General features: G+C 34.1%; 1 protein-coding gene across 1 annotated transcript in view; it reads left to right on the forward strand.

Moving 5' to 3' along the window:
* The first annotated feature begins 1,328 nt into the window (after positions 1 to 1,328).
* AGBL4 (ATP/GTP binding protein like 4) overlaps positions 1,329 to 13,368 on the forward strand; it is a 1,273,876-nt gene continuing 1,261,836 nt past the window's right edge. The window contains exons 1-2 of the mRNA XM_029227007.1: positions 1,329 to 1,338; positions 3,426 to 3,548. Coding sequence (XP_029082840.1) covers positions 1,329 to 1,338; positions 3,426 to 3,548 — 133 coding nt within the window. The remainder of the gene's footprint in view (positions 1,339 to 3,425; positions 3,549 to 13,368) is intronic.

The raw sequence follows: 13,368 nt of genomic DNA on the forward strand, positions 1-13,368 counted from the left end.
AATCCAGTTTATAACTTTTTTCTTTTATGGTTTGTGATTTTCATGTCTTATATAGTAAAATCTTGCCTAACATAAGGATACACAGATATTCTCATACTTCTTTTTCATTTGGCCACTTAAAAAAATACTTTCCATTTATTTCATGTTTAAGGGTTTTTTTTGGTGGTAAAATGTACATAACATTTAACATTTTAACCATTTTAAGTGTACAATTCAGTGGCATTAAGTACATTCACACTGTTGTGTTACCACCACCACTACCCTTTTCCAGAACATTTTCATCATCTGAAATGGAAACTTTCTCTGCCTATTAAATAATAACTCCCATTCCCTCCTCCATCCAGCTCCTGGTAACCTCTATTTTTACTTTCTCTATGAATTTGCCTATTCTCGGTACCTCATGTAAGTGGAATCATACAATATTTTTCATTGTCTGGCTTTTATCATTTTGCCTAATGTTTTCAGGGTTCATCCATGTTGTAGCGTGTATCAGAATTTCGTTCCTTTTTATGGCTGAATAATAAATATTTCATTGTATGTATCTACAATATTAAAAATTTTATTCATATGTTGATGGAGTTTGGGTTGTTTCTGTCTTTTGGCTATGAGAATAATGTTGCTATGAACACTGGTGCACAAGTATCTGAGTCCCTAATTTCAATTCTTTTGAGTATATGCCTAGGAGTGGAATTGTTGGATCTATGGTAATTTTATGTTTGAAACTGTTTTTATGCCACCAGCCTGTTTTCCACAGTGGCTGTACCATTATAATTTCCCACCAGCAATGTGCAAGGGTTCTAGTTTTTCTATGTCTTGGCCAAACTATTTTTCATTTTTTTGATAGTGGCCATCCTAATAGGTGGGAAGTGGTAGCTCATGGTTTTGATTTGCTTTTACTTAATGACTAGTGATGTTGTGTATCTTTTTATGTACTTATTGGCTACTTGTATTTCTTTGGAGAAATGTCTATTCAAGGTCTTTGCCTATTTTGGAATTTTTCTTTTTGTTTTGGTTGCTGAGTTGTAGGAGTTCTTTATATAATCTGGATGTTAACCTCTTATCAGCTATGTAATTCACAGATTTTGTTTCCATTCTGTAGGTTGTCATTTTACTCTGTTGATGGTGCTTAATGCACACATGTTTTTAATTTAGATGAAGTTTATTTTATTTTTTTCTTTTGTTGGCAGTGCTGTTGGTGTCATATCCAAGAAATCACTGCCAAATCAAGAATTAATGACATGGAGATTTCCTTCCATTTTTTTCTAAGAGTTTTATAGTTTCATCTCTTACATGTAGGTCTTTGATCCATTTAGAGTTAATTTTTGTATATGGTGTCAGGTAAGGGTCTAACCTCATTCTTATTTTGTGTGTGGAAAACTTTCATATTTTCTTCTATAAGTTTTATATTTTACATTTGGGTGTTTGATTTATTTTGCATTAATTTTTATGTGTGATGTGTGGTTGGTTTTAGTATATGGATTACTAACTCATCCAACACCATTTGGGGTAAATTTTTTTTTTTGCAGCATACGGGCACTTTTTAGTTGTGGCATGCAGGCTCTTAGTTGCAGCATGTGGGATCTAGTTCCCTGACCGGAAGTCGAACCCGGGCCCCCTGCATTGGGAGTGTGGAATTTTAACCACTGGACCACCAGGGAAGTCCCAGGTCTAAAATTTTAGGTTGACATTTTTTTCTTTCAATAACTTAAAGATGTTATTCCTTTGACTTCGGTTTTTCAGTTTCTTATAAGTAGTCTAATTTTTTATCTTAGTTCATTTTTATGTGATTTATATTTTTAAATATGAAATACCAAGTTAAAAAGTATATTCTGCTTGGTGCTTCTTGGGCCTATAGTTGTATATCCTTCATTAAATGTGGGAAAATTTCAGGTATTATCTCTTCAAATATTTCTTCTGCCCTCCCATCTCCTTCTGGAATTTCAGTTATACGTACATTAGATTATTTTATTTTATTCCACAGCTCTTAGGTGCTGTTTTTTTTTCTTTTCTTTTCCTTGTTTTTGTTCAGTTTATTTCTATTGATTTGGAGTTCACAGTTCTTTCCTCATCTGTGTCAAGCCTACTGATGAGTATACTGAAGACATTCTTTATCTCTTTTATTGTGTTTTTTAGCTTTAGCATTTCCTTTTGGCTTATTACTGTAATTCCCATCTCTCTACTGAAGTTCTCCATTTGTTCATGCATTTTGTCCTCATTTTCTACTAGAAAATTTAACGTATTATTCTTAGTTATTTTAAATTCATTGTCTGATAATTCCAGTATCTGGTCATTTCTGAATTTAGTTCTGTTTATTTTTTCTCCCAAGATAGTAGGTTGTTTTTTTCTTGAGTTTTTTGTATGTTCCACAATTTTTTATTGAATACTGTATAACTCTTGTAGAACCGTAGAGAATGATATAAATATTATATGTTACAATGCTTGCATCTCTTCTCCTAGGTGCATTTGTTTGAGGGCTTATATCTACCCAGTCAGGAGTTAAGCTGGGTTGAGTTTCATTGTTGCTATGGTTGTCTTCAGTTTGCCACTGGCTTCATATGCTTCTAGTAATACTTTATTCATGAAGGAAAGGGCTAGGGTGATTGAGGGTTTTTCTTCAATGTTCTGCTTCACCCTAAACTTTTGTCCTTCCCTTGGATACTCCTATTACAGAAGGGACTTCTATCTATGCTTTTGTCCCTATGCTAGAATTAGATTGCTTTGTTTGTTATCCAGTGCTTGCTATATTGGTATTGAGGGATTAGGAGTGTTTCTGTTATAGTGGTCTAGCCTAGGTCTTAGGCAGGCCCTGTATGTTCTGATGTTGGAGTGGAGTTTTTTCAGTGATCCCACTTCTCTTGTGTCTTTTAATTCTGCTTTGAATCTTTGATATGTTTTGTGAGAGATTGTTTTTACTCCTTCCCCAGGGGTAGGGGACCTTAAATAATGTTGATATATAGTATTAGGCCCAGGACTGTTTCCTGCTCTTCCCCCAGCTGTAGAAGATTGTTTTCTTTTACAGCTCCACCTCTTACAATGAGTCTCACTTGTGCACTGAAATACAAACATCTTTTGCATTTCAGTAGTTACACTAGATATTTTTTATTACCTAATTCTCATAACACAGTTTAGAAATATGGGTTTTACCATTCCCTTTTTGTGGATGAGAGAAACTGAGGCTTAAAAGGGTTTGGTTGATTGCTTTGTGACACAGAGAATTAATATGTAGTAGTGATAAGATATATGAGCCTATATCTTTTTGATTTAAAAATCTATTCTCTTTCTACTCTACCACAATATGTGGTTAAATTTTTTAATGCCTGGATAAGCACCAAATTACAGGGGAGGGGGGTAAAAATTTTATTGGATTTCTGTTACTAAATGCATTATGATTTCTGTTTAACATGAGCCAATTTTTTGAACAATAGGCAATGATCTGGGAAATGATGATACCATTGGAGGGAATGTGAGCAAATATATGGTGCTTCCAACTGGATACTGTGGACAGCCCAAGAAAGGACATCTTATCTTTGATGCTTGCTTTGAAAGTGGTGAGTGTATCAAAGGCCTTTTCTTTTGAGCTTGTCTAGTGAGTCATTTTTGGAATCTAATGCCATCTGACCATTTAGTGTGATTCAACCCATTTAATTTTTTACCATAATGAAATAAGTTGTCAGGAAAAATCCATTTTGAATGAACTAACTTGGAAATACTTAAAAATGAAGTGCTATGTTTTGGTTGTGATAAATGATTAGAAGCATAATGGTAGTACTAACGAACATTTATGCAGTACCTTATATTTTATCAAATACTTACCCAGATATTATTTCTTTTGGGATAAAACTAATATAATTTGAATACTTGATAAATTATTAATTATTCAATGTCTACTGTATACCTGGTTCTTAGTCTTTTTGAGAGCAGTCTTCTCTATAAAAAGGAATTAAAGAAAAGATTCAGTTGAACACAGACAAAACAGAAAAAGTAATATACTTCGTAAACAGCAAATGCTGTGAGTATTCTGATAGGGGAGAACAGGGCTTAATTGTGAATTTCCACCCAGTAGTAGTTGAATCTTGTTAACTTCTTTATATCTGAGCCTCATACTCTGAATGGCATATAAGCACATAGTAGGTATTCAGAATATGTTGAAAATATTAATAAGAAAGTTAAACATAACTTTGTTTTATATACAGTTGTTGATTATTTTTGGTTTTGAGTAATGTGTTTGCATGTGTGTGTGTGATTGAAGGGACATTCCAGTTATATGACAGTTCTCTGAACCCCTAAGTACCATGGTTGTTTTACCAACAATTAAAAAGATGTGGAAAGATTAATTTTCTGTTAGCTTTGATAAAAAGCCATATTTAATTGCTTGCTGTTCCCCAGTCTACCAACTTCTCTCAAGTCTTTGTACCTTTGCAGATGCTGTTTTCTCTGTGCCCCAGATGCCTTTCTCTACTTGGTAAAATGTTAATTCAGACTCAGGCCAGCATTTCTTCCTCTGAGGCACAGTACCTCCCGGGCAGGTTTGGCCGTCTCTACCTGTGTATTTACAGGCACCTCTTCTATTATTTACTGGCCTCTGCTATGATAGTTTTTATTGCATTGCAGTCATTTAATGATCTCTTTCCTTTTCCTTATCACTGAAAAGTCCTTGAAGTCAGTGACGGTTTCTTATTAATTTTTGTTCCTTAGCACCTAGTGTACTATCAGAAACTGACTCTAAAGAAATGGAGTTACATGATTTACCTGACAGAGAAATCAAAATAACTGTCATAAAGATTTTTACCAAGGTCAGGAAAACATTGCATGAACAAAGTGACAATTTCATCAGAGAGAGAGATAATGCTGAAAGTACCAAATGTTGATAGAAAGCATGAAGCTGAAGAACACAGTAGCTGTACTGAGAAAACTTCCTACAGGACTTTAATGTCAGACTAAAGCAGAATAAAGAATCAGTGAATTTGAATACATATTATTGGAAATAATGCAATCAGAGGAACTTAAGTAAAAAGAATGAAATAGAGTGAAGAAAGCTTAAGGGGTTTATGCAATACCATCAAAGAGATCAGTATATGCATAATGGGAGCCCCAGAAGGAGTGGGGAGAGAGAGAGCAAGAGAGAGCACCAGAGAAATTAATAAATGAAGGAGGACAGATAGTGAACAAAATGGTCTTCATAAAGTGAGACTTTAAGATTAATAAAAATATTTTTACATTTAAATAAAAATTTAACTAATAACAGCAAGAACATAAAGGGAAAAAAACAATAGTAATTATCACTTTATTACTTATTGTTTGCCATACCCTGTAAGGAATGATATACATAGTTTATCTCATTTAATACACACAAAAGACTCCTGAGGTATTATATCTCTCTTTGTAGGTGAGGAAAGTGATGCTCAGAGATGTAAAGTTATTTACCTTGAATTGCATGACTGACAAGTGGTGTAGCTGAATTTGAAACTGAGAATTTCCTGGCTCCACAGGCCATACTTTTAACCACTGCATATATGTATTACCTTATTATAGGTCAACTTATGACATGAATAATAAACATATTGTTGAAAATTTCTCACTAGGTGATAAGATATATAGGAAAAGGTTTTATGATAAAGAAAAATTTACTACTGTTTTAAAATAAACTATCCAAATAAATACTATGTTTGGTTGCCATCATATGCAATTTGATTATTCTTCCATGATTGATATGCATATATGTGTATTGAATGTGAGAAGTGCACTATAATTCATACTTCAAATTAATTGGTTAGCCTGAGAGATTTAGTATGTTGTATTAAGTTACCATGGCATGAAAAAGCATCAGTGAAATAAAGATATGTTAGTTATTTATATATCATTTCAGACAATAGAAATAAAAACTTAAAAACTTTTATTTTTAATTCCCCCAATGGAGTTTTACTACATTTATTTGTGTAATCTTTAAAAATTAATGTTTTATTTCCTCTTGAAAGAAAATAAAATAGTCTTTATTATTGGTGCAGCATGAAAATATGCTATGACTACATTAGAAATCAGGATTTTTAGCTTAATACTACACCTGAACTTTTCTTTTAGATATCCAGGTGGCTGATATACTTTGTTTTTTTTTTAACTTTATTGAGGAATAGTTGACAAATAATTGCATATATTTAAGGTGTATGATGTAATGATTTGATATACATGTATATTGTAGAACAATTACCAAAATCATGATAATAAACACATCCATCACCTTACATAGTTAACATAGCTATCTGCTTTCCCCTCCCTGTGGTGAAAATGCTTAAGATCTACTGTCAGAAATTTTCAAGTATACAATACCATATTCTTTAACTCTAGTCACCATGCTGTGCATTAGAGCCTCAGAACTTATAACTGAAAATTTGTACCCCTTGACCTACATCACCCCATTTCCCCTTCCCTCAGCCCCAGGCAACCACCATTCTTTGCTCTGTTTCTATGAAATCAACTTCACTGCAGCATTATTCACAATAGCAAGATGTGGAAACAACCTAAATGTACTTTGCTGGATGAATGGATACAGAAAATATGATATATATATATATATATATATATATATATATATATATATACACACACACACGATATATATGAGTGATGGAATATATATATATATATAAATATAATATATAATGAAGTATTATTCAGCCATATAAAGGACATCCTGCCATTTGTGACAACATGGATGAATCCAGAGGGCATGCTAACTAATTTTTTTTAAACAAGAGGTAACATAGTACAATACCAAAAAGCACAGGTTTTGGTTTCAGACAGACTTAGGTTCATATATTAACTTTAGCACATACTTGGTTATGTCATGCTGATGTTATCACTTAAAGTTTACTTAAAATTAGGAAAATAAGTATCTGTATTGTAGAATTATTGTGCAAATTAGAGATAACATACAAAATAGACTTAGCACAATATCTAGCAATATCTCAGGTACTAATTCTGGCACATGAATAATATCAACATTTCAAGGGTGCTAAAATGTACCAGAATTTTTCTTGGTGTATTTGTGTTATTTCCAACCCTTAGAAAAACCTTGCAATATCAGAGCCTTAAATTGGGTTCCTCCCACAATCATACTGAGATAAGGACTTAGGTAAAGGTTGTATATTTTATTTATTTATTTATTTATTGGAGTAAAATTACTTTACAATGTTGTGTTAGTTTCTGCTGTACAATGAAGTGAATCAGCATTTGTATGCCTATATCCTCTCTCTCTTGGACCTCCCTCCCCTTCCCCCCCCCCACACCTAGGTCATCACAGAGCACTGAGCTGAACTCCCTGTGCTATACAGCACATTCCCACTAGCTATCTATTTTACACATGGTAGTGTATTTATGTCAAACCTAATCTCCCAATTCATCTCACCCTCCCCTTTCCCCACTGTGTCCACATGTCCATTCTCTGTGTCCATGTCTCTATTCCTGCCCTACAAATAGGTTCATCTGTACCATTTTTTTAGATTCCACATATATGCGTTAATATACGATATTTGTTTTTCTCTTTCTGGCTCACTTCACTCTGTATGACAGGCTCTAGGTCATACAGACAGGCTCTAAGACATACAGGCCTCTTGGCCATCTGTATGTCTTCTTTGGTGAAATGTGTATTTAAGTGTTCCACCCATTTTTTAATTGGGTTGTTTGGTTTTTTTTGATATTGAGCTGCATGAACTGTTTGTATATTTTGGATATTAATCCTTTGTCCACTGTTTCATTCGCAAATATTTAGTCCCATTTTGAGGGTTGTCTTTTTCTCTTGTTTATGGTTTTCTTTGCTGCGCAAAAGCTTTTAAGTTTCATTAGGTCTGGTTTTTTAATTTTCGTTTTTATTTTCATTATTCTAGGAGGTGGATCAAAAAAGATCTTGCTGTGGTTTATGTCAAAGATTGTTTTTCCTATGTTATCATCTACAAGTTTTATCCAGTCTTACATTTAGATCTTTAATCCATTTGGAGTTTATTTTTGTGTATGGTGTTAGGGAGTGTTCTAATTTCATTCTTTTACATGTAGGGGTCTAGTTTTCCCAGCACCACTTATTGAAGAGACTGTCTTTTCTCCATTGTATGTTCTTGCCTCCTTTGTCAAAAATTAGGTGACCATATGTGCGTGGGTTTATCTCTGGGCTTTCTATCCTGTACCACTGATCTGTATTTCTCTTTTTGTGCCTGCCAGTACCATACTATCTTGATTACTGTAGCTTTGTAGTATAGTTTGAAGTCAGGTAGCCTGATTCCTCCGGCCCCATTTTTCTTTCTCAAGATTGCTTTGGCTATTTGGGGTCTTTTGTGTTTCCATACAGATTGTAGAATTTTTTGTTCCAATTCTGTGAAAAATGCCCTTGATAGTTTGATAGGGATTACATTGGATCTGTAGATTGCTTTGGGTAGTATAGTCATTTTCATAATATTGATTCTTACAATCCAAGAACCTGGTATATCTCTCAGTATGTTTATGTTATGTTTGATTTCTTTCATCAGTGTTTTATAGTTTTCTAAGTACAAATCTTTTGCCTCCTTAGATAGGTTTATGCCTAGGTATATCTTTCTTTTTGTTGCGATGGTAAATGGGATTGTTTATTTGATTTCTCTTTCTTGTTTTTTGTTGTTAGTGTACAGGAATGCCAGAGATTTCTGTGCATTAATTTTGCATCCTTCAACCTTATGAAATTCATTGATTAGCTGTAGTAGTTTTCTGGTGGCATCTTTAGGATTTTCTATGTATAGTATCATGTCATCTGCAAACAGTGACTGTTTTACTTCTTCTTTTCCAATTTGGATTCCATTTATTTCTTTTTATTCTCGGATTGCCGTGGCTAGAACTTCCAAAACTATGTTGAATAAGAGTGGCGAGAGTGGGCATCCTTTTCTTGTTCCTGATCTTAGTGGAAATGCTTTCAGTTTTTCACCATTGAGTATGAGGTTTGCTGTAGCTTTGTCATATATGGCCTTTATCATATTGAAGTAGGTTCCCTCTTTGCCCATTTTCTTGAGAGTTTTTATCATAAGTGGGTGTTGAATTTTGTGAAAAACTTTTACTGCATCTATCGAGATGCTCATATGGTTTTTATTCTTTAACTTGTTAATATGGTGTATCACATTGATTTGTATATATTGAAGAATCCTTGCATTCCTGGGATAAATCCCACTTGAATATGGTGTATGATCCTTTTAATATGTTGTTGGATTCTGCTTGCTAGTATTTTGTTGAGGATTTTTGCATCTATATTCATCAGTGATATTGGTCTGTAATTTTCTTTTTTTCTGTGATATCTTGTCTGATTTTGGTATCAGGGTGATGGTGGCTTTGTAGAACGAATTTAGGAGTGTTCCTTCCTCTGCAATTTTTTGGAAGAGTTTGAGAAGGATCAGTGTTAGCTCTTCTCTAAATGTTTGATAGAATTCGCCCATGAAGCCATCTGATTCTGGACTTTTGTTTGTTGGAAGATTTTAAATTACAGTTTCAACTTCATTACTTGTCATAGGTCTGTTCATATTTTCTAATTCTTCCTGGTTCAGTCTTGGAAAGTTGTATCTCATACTGAGACAAGGACTTAGGTAAAGGTTTTATATTTAGGTGGGTATCTCAGGAAGAACAGGTCGGGGAGTAGGGAGAGTAAGACAGGAAATGAAGAAAAGCCAACAAAGAATATGTCCTTGAACAGGTACAGTAGTGGTTTTAGGTGGATTAGCCTTGGTTAGAGGGAGCCCACTCAGGAGGATTCATGCACAGCTTCCTTATCTCTATCATCATGTCTAATTTATTCTTTCTTCTGTTATGCAAGGTTGACTGATGTCCACTGCATGAATTATTCCATCCACCTTTTTGATTAATGCCTCCTCTGTGTTAGGTATTGTCTGATGAGCATGGAGGATCTTCAACATTTTTTTTGGTTATGACTTCATAACCAAGGATTTGAATACTTTGTACCCATTCCCATTGTTCCATTTCCATGTCCCTGTCCCAGACCTCCATGACTGCAGTCTTTCAGTCTTGTTCTTTACAGTCCTGTTACCAACCAACCTACAAGACATTTGCCATTGCCCACAAGTCCATGTATATCTTTACCTCGTACTACTTCTACCTCCATACAAAGGAGAGGAGTAAGTGTACTGCTGTAAGCTCTGTTCACTGGGAGATTTTCCTATCACCACATCATTTAAAGAAAACTGAGTGATATTATATGGCAGCAACAGGTGTTTTTTTAAACTTGTGCCAACATATCAAGCCAGTCCATCTGTTAGTCAGTCTTGAGCTGTCTTCCTCAGGGAACCTTCCATGAGGCCATAGGCGTGAGCTGAGGGAATGGCATTTGTGTAACAGAGGTAGGTGTCACTGGAGTCAGGGTTTGCTCCCTGTCACTTAAATTACACCATTACTTGGTGTCTCATGATTAGAAGCTCAGTATTTAGTAGGCATCAGGACTTTTCCCGGAGCTGCTTTTCACATGGTAGTTTTGTACTGCAGAAAGCATCTTTTGCTCTAGAACTCCAGGGATCTGCTTGTCATAGATTCTGCAGTGTCTTATCTATCATGGTTGTCTCTAGCCTTATTGGATCTCTTTTTAAAATTTAATTTTATTTTGGCAAGAATACTTAACATGAGATCTACTCTCTTAACAAAATTTTAAGTGTACAATGCAATATTGTTGACTTTAGGTACAATCTTGAGTAGCAGATCTCCAGAACTTATTCATCTTGCTTAACTGAAACGTTGTGCCCATTGATTAGTTTATTCCCCATTCCTCTCTCCTCTTAGCCCCTGACAACCACCATTCGACTCTTTGATTCTATGAATTTAACTATTTTAGATACCTCAAAGAGTTGGAATCATGCAATATTTGTCTGTCAGACTGGCTTAATATAATACCACTTAGCATAATATTCTCAGGGTTCATGCTTGTTGTTGTGTATTGCATAATTTCCTTCTTTTTTAAGGCTGAATGATATTCTATTGTATGAATATACCACATTTTCTTTCATTCATTCATCTATCTGTGGATATTTAGTTTTTTTCTGTGTCTTGACTATTGTGAATAATGCTGAAGTGAACATAGGAGTGCTAATAATCTCTTTGAGATTCTGATTTCAATTATTTTGGATAAATGCCCAGGAGTAGAATTGCTGGATCATCTGATAGTTCTTTTTTTTTTTTTGGAGGAACCTCTATACTGTTTTCCATAGTAGATGTACCATTATGCATTCCCACCAAGAGTGTCCAAGAGTGCCAATGTCTCCATATCCTCACTAGCACTTTTGTCTTTTGTGGTTTTCTTTTTTTTGATAATAGTCATCCTGACAGGTGTGAGGTGGTATCTCATGGTTTTGATTTACATTTCCCTGATAATTAGTGACATTAAGCTTTTTTTTTTTTTTCCATTTACCTGTTGGCCACTTGTATGTCTTTTTTAGAGAAATGTCTATTCTAGTTCTTAGCCCATTTTTAACTAGATTATTAGTTTTTTTACTATGAGTTCGAGTTCCTTATATATTTTGAAGATTAATTCCTTATCAGAAATATAGTTTACAAATATTTCCTTTCATTCTGTAGGTTGCCTTTTACTCTGTTAACTGTTTTGTTTGCTGTGCAGAAGCCTTTAAGTTTGATGTAGTCCCAGTGGTCTATTTTTGCTTTTGTTGCCTGTGCTCTTGGTGTCATATCAAGGAAATCATTGCCAATACCAATGTAATGACGTTTTTCTCTATGTTTTCATCTAGGAATTCTACAGTTTTAATATTATGTTTAAGTGTTTAATCTATTTTGAGTTTATTTTTGTTTAGGGTATAACAAAAGGGTCCAATTTCATTCTTTTGCAACTGGATACCCAGATACTGATTTGACTAACACTTTTGTTGAAGAGACCACCCTTTATTGATTGTATATTCTTGGCACCCTTGTTGAAGGCCAGTTGATCATATATGTGTGAATTTATTTCTAGGCTCTTTATTGAATTCCATAGGTCTACAATTCTGTCTTTATACCATACTTTTTTGATTACTGTAGCTTTGCAATGTATTTGGAAACTGGGAACTTTGATGCCTCCCACTTTGTTCTTTCATAAGATTGATTTGGCTATTTGTTATCTTTTGTGGTTCTATATGGATTTTAGCATTTTTTCTATTTCTATAAAAAAATGCCATTGGGGTTTTGATAGGGACTGCATTGAATCTGTAGATTGCTTTGATAGCATGGACATTTTAAGAATACTGAGTGTTCCACTTCATGAACATGGGTTGTCTTTCCATTTATATGTTTCTTCTTTAATTACTTTCATCAATGTTTTCTAGTTTTCAGTATACAGGTTTTCCACTTCCTTTGTTAAGTTTATTCCTTTGGGGCTGTTGTAAATGGGATTGGTTTCCCGATTTCCTTTTCACATAGTTTGTTGTTAGTGAATAGAAATGAGACTGATTTTTGTATGTCAATGTTGTATCCTAAAACGTCACTGAATTCATTTTGTAGCTTTAAAAGTTTTTTAAATTGAGTCTTTCAGAGTTTATATATATAACATTATGTCATTTGCACACAGGGACGGTTTTGCTTCTTCCTTTCCAATTTGAATGCCTTTTATTTCTTTTTCTTGCTTAATTGCTCTGGCTAGGACTTCTCGTACTATGTTAAGCAACTGGCAAGAGTGGGCATCATTGCCTTGTTCTTAGAGGAAAAGCTTTCAGTCTTCCAGCAGAGCTTTTCATATATTGCCTTTATTATGTTGAAATGCTTTCTTTCTATTTCTGGTGTGTTGAGCATTTTTATCATGAAAGGATGTTGAATATTGTTCAATCCTTTTTCAACTTCTATTGAGACAGATATGTGATTTTTACCCTTTATTTTGTCATTGTGGTGTATCACATTAATTTGTTTTCATATGTTGAGCCATCCTTGTATCCCAGGGATAAATTCCACTTGTTCATAGTGTATGATCATTTCAATTTGCCGTTGGATTAAGTTTTCCAATATTTTATTGAGGATTTTTGCATCAGTATTCATCAGGGATATTGGCCTATAGTTTTGTTTTCTTGTGTTATACTTGTCTGTCAAAGTCAACTGGTAAAGGTACCTTGTATCAGGATAATGGTGGCCTCATAAAATGAGTTTGGAAGTGTTTTCTTCTCTTCAATTTTTTGGAAGAGTTTAAAAGTATTGGCATTAATTATTTGAATATTTGGTAAAAATCACCAGGGAATCCATCTGGTCCTGGGCTTTTCTTTGTTGCGAGGTTTTTGTTTAGTGATTCAATCTCTATATTAGTTTTAGGTCTGTTCAGACTTTCTATTTCTTCACAATTCAGTCTTGGTAGGGTGTATGATTCTAGGAATTTATCCATTTTTTTTT

This window comes from Monodon monoceros, unplaced genomic scaffold, assembly GCF_005190385.1.
Source record: "Monodon monoceros isolate NGI ecotype Baffin Bay Population unplaced genomic scaffold, NGI_Narwhal_1 Super_Scaffold_18, whole genome shotgun sequence".
Classification (NCBI taxonomy): domain Eukaryota; kingdom Metazoa; phylum Chordata; class Mammalia; order Artiodactyla; family Monodontidae; genus Monodon; species Monodon monoceros.